Source organism: Gavialis gangeticus, unplaced genomic scaffold (genome assembly GCF_001723915.1).
Source record: "Gavialis gangeticus isolate Ggan-Ray unplaced genomic scaffold, GavGan_comp1, whole genome shotgun sequence".
Lineage (NCBI taxonomy): Eukaryota > Metazoa > Chordata > Crocodylia > Gavialidae > Gavialis > Gavialis gangeticus.
Genome location: NW_017729032.1, coordinates 186,959,837 through 186,968,900, shown reverse-complemented (window position 1 = coordinate 186,968,900; position 9,064 = coordinate 186,959,837). Strand labels below are relative to the sequence as shown.

Sequence of the window (9,064 nt, the reverse complement as noted above, 5' to 3'; positions counted from 1 at the left end):
TCTATAGGGGCTTTTTTGGGGCCCCTTCCTCTGGTGTGTGGGGAAGCATATGTTACCACAGTGCTGACATTTCTTTACATGCGATCTGCCCCTTCCTTTTGTCCCACTGGCCTGTGCCTCTGCCCCCTAGGATGTTCCACATCAAAGTGGGAGCTCCCCTACTGCCTGCACTGGCCTTTGGGGCTGCAGGGCTAGCATACCAGAGGCAGAAGAAAGGGAAGGGCAGCAGAAGACAGGCAGGGCTTTCCCAGGGCACATGGGTGGAGCTGATGGGACTTATGTTGTAGCCATGTTGGGCTAAGAAAGAGGCAGGAAAAATTCTTGTGCTAGAGGCAATCTCTTTTATTACAGCAACCAAACAGTACCAAAAATAATGTCTTTCTTTGCAGGGTTTCATCAGCCTGAAGGGTATAACAGCTCCACAATCTTAATGCTCCCCAGGCTGACCAAGGGGGTCTGGATCTGAAAGCTTGCAAAGATTTTTTTTTTCTTTTTACTACTCTTTAGTTGGTCTAATAAAAAATCTCAGCTGTAGCCCACCAGCTTTGTCTGGGACACGACCAGGCACCCTCCAGTCCTTGGAACCCCGAGCAAGAGTGCGCTAGGGGCCGGCTCCGCCCCTCATCACGTCAGCAGGTGCCTGCTGACGTCTTCAGCGCCCTCCATCGCGCCAGCCTTTACAGCCCCTCACAGCGGGAGGGGAGGGAGCCTGGGCGTGGCCGCCCCTCCCAGCTCCGACCTACCGCGGCCCGCACGGCGCGGGTGAGGAGCCGGAACAGCCGCCGCGCCAGGTAGCCCCACCAGGCCCGCTGCACCGTGCGGGCCGCCCTCTCCGCCAGCGCCAGCGCCGCCCTGCGGGGACACACGAGTCACTCACGCACCCACGCGCGTCGCTTTGGGACACCCGTAGGCCCCGCCCCCCCGGCTGCCTGGAGACCGCGACGCGCGGACGGCATCGCTCCGCCCCTCCTGCCCGCGCGCGCTGGCGTAAGCTCTGGCGTGTAGCGTCATAGCCCGGCGACGCGCGGCTCCGGAAGGTGGGGCGCTGCCGCTAACATCATGTTCAAGGTGAGGAGCAGCCGCCGCCACCTCCTGCTCTTCCGGGGTATAAGAGCAGCTCTCCCCTCCTCTCTCTCTCGCACCACAGCCGTGAGGCGGGGGTCGCGTGTGGGCCCTGTTCCTTCCCGGCCTGCTGGAGGGCTCTCCCTTTCCGCCCCCGACTGTGGCGCTGCTGGTTCTCCCCGCTCCCCCGCGTGGCAGTAAAGGCGGTTGGGAGGGTGTGGCGTTGTGTGCGCCTGCGCGCTCCAAGGTGGGGGCGGTGCATTCCTGGGGCCCGGCAGCTTCTGCCCGCAGGCGGCGCCACAGCCCCTGCCAAGCTCCGCAATCCTGACCTGGCGGCTGCCCCGGACAGGTGTGTGAGCGTGCAGATCTAGCGCTGCGTGTTGCGTGTGCGGCCCTTGCTCGGGTTGAGGGGCGGCAGGGAGAATCGGGTACTGCCTTCGGGCTTTTTTTTTCTCTTTTTTTTCTGTAAGGCTTTAAATTGGGTGCTCGACCCCAGCACAGTCCAGAATCAGCCTGTGAGGCTGTGCCATCCATGGCGTGTTGACGAGGGAGCTGAGGGTCCTGTGGGTTGGATTGAATCATAGAAATTCACGTTTGGAAAGGACCTCTGGAAATCTAATCTAACCCTGTTCCCAAAGCAGGACCATCCCCAACTAGATCATCCCAGCCAAGGCTTTGTCAAGCCAGGCCTTAAAAACCAAGGACTGAGCTTCCATCACCTCTCTGGGTAACATATCCCAGTGTTTTGCTACCCTCCTAGTGAGAGTTTTTCCTAATGTGTAATCTAAACTTCCCTTGTTGTAACTTGAGAACATTGCTTCTTGTTCTATCATCTGCCACCACTGAGAACAGTCTAGCTCAGGGGTTTTCAGTCTTTATTGGTTGGGGTACCTCCAGTGGCCAATCAAGAAGCAGGCAGTCCCCTGAGGGCCAGTGGAGGAGCAGGGGGTGGTCCCCAGCAGGGAGCCCTGTCTGTACGGCACACAGCAGTGAAAACAGAAGTGCTGCCGGCTTCTCCACACTGCTGCTGCATACTCCCTGGGGCCTTCCAAAGTACGCCCAGGTTGAAACCCCCTGGTCTAACTCCATCTTCTTTTGAGCCCCCTTCAGATAGTTGAAGGCTGCTATTAAATCCCCTCTCAGTCTCTTCATGTGCCCCAGCCCCCTCACCATTTTTGTTGCCCTCTGTTGGACTCTCTCCAATTTGTCCACGCCCTTTCTGTAGCGGGGGGTGCAAAACTGGACACAGGACTCCAGACGTGGCCTCACCAATGCTGAACAGAGGGGAATAATCAGTTCCCTCAATCTGCTGGCGATGTTCCTACCAAATGCAGCCCAGTATGCCATTAGCCTTTTTGGCAACAAGGGCCTGCTGCTGGCTCATCTTCAACTTCTTGTCCACTGTAATCGCCAAGCCCTTTTCTGCAGAACTGCTGCTTAGCCAATTGGTCCCCAGCCTGTACCAGTGCATGGGATTGTTCCATCCTAATTTCAGGACATTGCACTTGTCCTTATTGGACCTCATGAGATTTCTTTTGGTCCAATCCTCCGATTTGTCTAGGTCTCTCTGAATCCTCACCCTATCCTCTAGTGTATTTACTACTCCCCTCCCCCTGCCCTTGGTCTTCCCACATCCACAGAACCAGTCATCTCATTATAGAAGGCAACGTGGTGAATCCATGCTGACTGTTCCTAATCACCTTATTTTCCTCCAAGTGCTTAGAAATGGATTTCTTGAGGATCTGCTCCATGATTTTTCCAGGGACTGAAGTGAGTCTGACTGATCTGTAGTTCCCTGGATACTCCTTCTTCCCTTTCTTAAAGATGAGCACTATATTTATGCTTTTCCAGTCCTCCCCCACTTTCCTTAAACTTCCTTTTGTTGCTGACATACTTGTAAAAAGTAACAAGGATTTCTACATCCTTTGCTGGCTGCAACTCCAATTGTGCTTTGGCCTTCCAGACTTCATCCCTGCATGCCTGAGCAATACTCATACTCCTCCCTAGTTGTTTGTCCAAGTTTCCACTCTTATAAACTTTCTTTTTGTGATATAGTTTACTGGAGAGTTCCTTACTAAGCCAAGCTGATCTGCTGCCATTCTTGCTAGTCTTCCTGCACATAGGGGTGGTTTGTTTTTGCACTCTCAGTAAATCTTCTTTCAAGTACAGCTGGCTCTCCTGGACTCCTCTCCCCCTCAGAATGGCTTCCTGGAGGATCCTGCCCATCAGTTCCCTAAGGAAATCAAAGTCTGCTTTTTTGAAGTGCTGGGTCCTTATTTTGCTGCTCTCCATTCTTCCTTTTCTCAGGATCTTCTCATGGCTGCTGTTGCCTACGTTGCTGTCCACTACTACTTTCCCCACCAATTCTTCCCTGTTTGAGCAGCAGGTGAAGAAGAGTATGGCCTCTAGTTGGTCTCTCCAACATTTGTACAAGAGAGTTGGCCCCAACACTCACTTAAAAACTTCCTGGATTCCCTTCCCAGCAGATGTCAGGGTTATTGAAATCCCCCTTGAGAACGAGGGCCTGTGGTCGGGAAACTTCCACTAGTTGTCTGAAGAGAGCCTCATCCACCACTTCCTCCAGGTCTGGTGGCCTATAGCAGACCCCCACCACAACATTACCCTTGCTGCTGTCTCATCTGATCCTAACCCAGAGACTTTTGGCAGGCCCCTTGCTAGTTTCATACTGGAGCTCTGAGCAATCATAAAGCTTTTTTACATACAAGACCTTTTTCTGTTTAATGTAACTTTTTGTATTCATGTGGTTTTTAAAAACAAAACAACTTACCTAGGAGAAAACTTTAACAGGCTAGTTGCTTGATGCATTAAATCATTTTGTGTGTTCAGTTTCACCTGACTGTAACTTTGTTCTTGTTTTATGGAAAGCACCAAATTTATCTTTCCTATATCACCTATTGTTTGCTTTCTCATCCTTGCTCTATACTCTTTTTCTTCAGAACTAAACAATTCGATTACTTTTTATTGGCCTATCCACATGACAATCTTTTAAATAAAAATGTTTTAAAATAATTATGTAGAAACACTTTACATAACATTCAAGAGTTTTAAGCAGACCAAGGTGAAGCTGATTCCATGGCTGACATAGGGAAAATGAGGCACAGCTGCCCTGCTCTCGCTGCCCCCCTCCCTGTTGCTGCTGGCTAGCTGCTTTATCGCTCCTGTTTTCTTGGGCCCACAAACTCTGTTTCTCAGCTCCACTCTGGTGTGCGATCTATGCCATACACTAGGCATGCTGGTTCTCAGCCTTGTGTCTTGGCTGTTCCTTCTCTTTCCCAGTGACACAGCTTTTCCATCCCAGCCAGCAGGACCTTGGCTGCCCCTAACTCAACTCTCCTCTTCTCCCCCTCAGTCCTGTCCCCACCCAATCTGAATTCATTGACATCTGTAAGATTCTGGCCCTTTAATTTTTTAAATTATTTTTTCACTCCTTTTTTCTTTATGCTCCCCTGCCACCCCCCCACATATTTTCAAGATTTGTCTCCTCCCACTCTTGACTTTGGCTTGGCTTCTGCTGCTAAGGATGGAGGCAAGCAACAGGGAAGCTCCAAGGGCAGAATAGAGTCCTGGCCTTTGCCACCCACCCATGCACACACCTTCCACCTCAGGGCAGGAATTGTCTTGGCTAGGGGTGGGCAAAATGTGGCCTGCCAGGCCATTCTATCTGGCCCCCAGGCCCCCTAAAAAATTTAGAAAATTAATATTTTAATCTGTCCTGGGCTGCCTGTCATGCGGCCCTCAATGGCTTGCCAAAACTCAGTAAGCTGCCCTCTGCCCAAAATAATTGCCCGCCCCTGGTCTTGGCCCTTATCTGTGCCCATGCTCACCAGGCCCTCTGGTGGCAAGTCACAGTTGTGCAAGTCTGAGATGACATTAAGCAGTAACCTGTGACTGCTCTGAAACTTCTAACTTTATGACAGCATAATATTTCACAGATTTAAAATGTTTAAAATGTAACCTGTAGCAGCACCATTTAACCTCCTAACTGAACTACACAGGTAGCACCCTAATCTTCTGGGGAGGTTTGTTGGGGTGGGCAGGGGTATCATGGCAGCTGACATCTTGCTGGTTAGTTCTTAAAATCTGCCTGATAGGTCCCAGGAAGAAAGCCACATCCCCCACCCCTACTACAGAGGAAGGCAAACCCCGCCCCCTCCCCCAGTTCATACCGACCTAAAATATTACAGTCAGTCTAATCCTGAGTGGAGGGACAAGACCATCTAGCCAGGAACCTCCAGGTTCAAGTCCTAGCAGGAGCACTGGCACACCCTCCTTAAAATCCCTAGCCTTGGCTGCAACTAACACTACATTTTCCTCAGAAACATTGGGTGGCAGGAGTAGAAAAAAAATCCCTCCTGCCCCCATGCAGCAACCAGCAAAACCCAGAGGAATGGGAAATACCCATGGTACAGGGGTGGGCTAAATGCGGCCTGCGGGCCAGATGCAGCCCACCAGGCCATTCTATCTGGCCCGCGGGCCCCAAAAAATTAAATTAATATTTATCTGCCCTGGGCTGCCTGTCATACGGCCCTTGATGGCTTGCCAAAACTCAGTAAGTAGCCCTCTGCCCAAAATAATTGCCCGCCCCTGCTGTGGTAGAACAGGCAGAGCAACGCCTTGATCATCCCTGACCAATGCCTGCCCAGCCTCTTGAACACCTCCAGTGATGGATATTTCTAGTTTCCCTAGGCAGTCTAGATTTTACCAGGTTTAAGTAGCACTACTGGTTTTACCATAATTAAAATAGAAGCTTTGTCAAATGAAGGAGGACAGTTAGGAAAGAGGAACTTCATTTTCACACTTTCATTGCTCTTTCTTCTTTGAAGGCTTAGAAGCAAATTAGAGTATTTTTGGTCTAATCTGGAACCTGCTCTTATAATATATCCTTACATAGTATTCTATTAAGTAGGAATTGAACTCATAGATTTTTGTTTTGGTTGGGTTTTTCTTGTACTACTGGTTGCTGAAGGTGCAGACTATGTTAAAATCAAAGCTTTGTGTGAGACTTCAGTTATTACAGGGCTTCCTACCTACTATCTGTATTGCCATGTTATTGCTATCTCAATATTGTCATCAAGGGTAGGCAAATTGCAGTGGGCAGGGTCAACCAACTTCAGGGCTCAGACATAGGGAATGCCTGTCTATTTATTGTTGACATTTTGTACTCTATTGAACTGGGAGAGCCCCAGGGTGTAGGCGAGAATAGAAGCTGCTCTGTGTACTGGGATGGCGACTGCCTTTCATTATGAGTGTGCTTTGTTTTTCCATTTATGACAAAGTATCAGTAGCAACAATAAAACCTCTTAATCATCTAGGTAATTTAGATATAGGAAATCTCAGAGAACACTTCAATTAATCCCTTACCTCCTTTTTTCTTTTTTTTTTTTTCCTATTAATCTTGAGGAACAATAGCATTAATTCTTCTGTATGAGTTCTTAAATACCAGGTTTACCTGAATCCAAGATAACCTTGAATTTAAGATTACCTTTCTCCCAATAATTAGAGTCTATACATCAAAATTTTATAAATTTGTTATAATTTACCATGTATAGAATCTGATTATTGGAGGATCATCTGAAATTTGTCTCCCCCACTGTTGCAGCAAAGAGAGCAGTGGCAGGGCAGTAGGAAGGGCGATAGGAGGGTAGGCAGTGAATGGGCAGGAGGTGGGTAGAGCTAGCAAGGGGGCTTGACCCCTGCCTCTTGTCCGCCCACATCTTGCCTTCTGCTGCCTGGCCACCTCCACCACTTGGCCTTCCCACTACCTGCTCCCCTGCAGCCTTGCATCTTCTCCCCTGCTACACGCACGCACGCTCTTATCACTCCAACTCTATCCCCACTGCAACCCAGGACATGGAGCCTGTGTTTATTTCAGCCCCAGACTGGCCCTGTAGACCACTGCTGCAGGGTTTGACTGGGGCCAGAGCAAATGCTGCCCCCCTGGGTGCAGGGCTGGAGCTGGAGTGATGGGGATATGGGGTGGTGGAAGGCAGAGGTTTTGCAGTAGAGGGATGGGGGGCAATGCTGCAGGGGGATCAAAAGCTGCAGCAGAGGAGGAGACTGGGGGGGTACACACCTGTGGTTGTTGGAGCTGTAGCAGCTGCCTGGCCCCCACCTTAGACTATTCCAAGATGAGGAGCTTCGCTCCCTCCCTCCCTCCCATGTTAAATGGGAGGAAAAACATCATCTTGGAATCAAGTAAATATGGTAGTTATTTTGAGAAGAGGAGGAGGATAAAATGAGATAATGGAAGATGAAATATTTTGTTCTTTTTCTCAGTGGTTTATTGATAGTTTGCCAGCTACCCTGTTGTCTGTAGATAAAACTGAACTCTGTTTTGTTTTGTTGGTCCTTCTTTTCAGCTATTCAAACACAAATGATTGCCTAGAGAAAACTTCTCCCTTTAGTCCTTTTTTGGTATCCATTTGAACAGCTGTGGAATGAAGAAGAGACAGTTCCATGAGAATATATTTTTAATTTGAGAATTGATTTGTTAGTCTATAGTGAACTGAGATCCTAAAAGAATTAGTCACATTTTAAAATAATTTGTGTTTTCTATAATGTGTATAACGACTTTAACAAAAAAAATCTCACCAGTTATTTAATCTGCGTATAGAATCTATTGGGGTATAGCAGGGATCAAACTTGTTTGGCTCCAAGGGTTGAGTGAGGGGCACTGGACCAGTCTGTGGGCTGGATAAGACCCACAGATAGGCCCCAAGCACCAGAGTCAGCACACAGGGCATGTCCAGCATGAGCACTTCATGCAGTGCCTGCCCTGGACCACCTTGCCCCCAACCAGCCCTGTGCACCAGCTCCAGTTTTTATGTAGCCCTAAAAAATATTAACCTTTTGGGAAACTTAAATGAAATTCTTCCTCTGATGGTAAGTACTGATTATATAGTATGTTAGACATAACCCATTGGTGACAGTTACATAGTTTCTTACCAGTATAAGAAATAATGTTTTTGTTTCCATTGCTGTATTAGAGTTTGTTTAAAGGCCTTATAACTTGCACATGTTGTGTATACTAAATCTATTTTTGTTCTAGATTTTTATTTTTTGTGTGGTAAGAGAGAGTCTAGAATGTATTTTTACTAGGAAAACATTCTCCACTAAAATTAGTAACAAAGCTACCTGAATTCAAATTTTGTTTTGATTTTTTTTTTAACTTTGCTGCTGCTTAACACAGCATAATAGATTAATTCCTTTTAGTTTACAGAGATTATCTATCAGAACATGAATGTGACAAAACACTTTTAAAAATGATGCTTTTATAATGGAGTAGATTGGATTGCAGACTCAGAGAAACTGCCCACACATTGACACACAAACTTGTTTTTAGCATGTTTCTATTTTACATGGAGAAGTTATTTGGCACACAATTCTTCACTTGTCCCTAGAAAATTATTCCTGGAGTCTCATATGTGAATGTTTGTGGAGTCCATGTTTAGCAGGTACAAGCTACTAAACTGCTTATAGTTTAATACTATTTTATGTGAAACTTAGTTAATATTATTTAAACTGTTCATTGAAGTAATAGGGGAAAATCCTAGTCAGCAGAGTTTTTATTCTTGACATTATAAACATTTAAAGTGTATTTGGAAAATGAAAGTGTGTTTTGGACTTTTTGCCTGCTCAGTTGCAGGATAGATTTGCAGTGAAGTAAACCTACCACCTGAGCAGCCCAGAGAAAACAAAGGTCTGTATCCTGTTAGCATTGGGCATCTTCATTTGCATTCTTTATCAAGGCCTCAGTATATGTAAAGACTTATTGTCAGTTCAAGCAAAATTTTTTTTTAATTAAAAGTTAGCCATATCTTGGCTTGGTCTCAAATAGTTAATGGTTCTAATTAATGCATTGTTTTATACTGAACTGCAGTACGCGGCATAGTTTCATAGATTAAGGGTCGGAAGGGACCTAGTAGATCTTCTAGCCCGACCCCCCGCCAGGGCAGGAGAACAACAAAAACCCCAAAAACAA

General features: G+C 47.3%; 2 protein-coding genes across 2 annotated transcripts in view; one reads left to right on the top strand and one right to left on the bottom strand.

The window, feature by feature from the left end:
• The window catches only part of CUNHXorf58 (chromosome unknown CXorf58 homolog), a gene marked incomplete at its 5' end in the record, with an annotated part of 24,398 nt that extends 23,529 nt beyond the window's left edge, over nucleotides 1-869 (bottom strand). The window contains one exon of the mRNA XM_019523862.1: nucleotides 744-869. Coding sequence (XP_019379407.1) covers nucleotides 744-869 — 126 coding nt within the window. The remainder of the gene's footprint in view (nucleotides 1-743) is intronic.
• Nucleotides 870-980: 111 nt separating this feature from the next.
• APOO (apolipoprotein O) overlaps nucleotides 981-9,064 on the top strand; it is a 65,092-nt gene continuing 57,008 nt past the window's right edge. Inside the window, exon 1 of the mRNA XM_019523928.1 lies at nucleotides 981-1,068. Within this exon, the coding sequence (XP_019379473.1) occupies nucleotides 1,060-1,068 (9 nt within the window). The 5' untranslated portion in view covers nucleotides 981-1,059. The remainder of the gene's footprint in view (nucleotides 1,069-9,064) is intronic.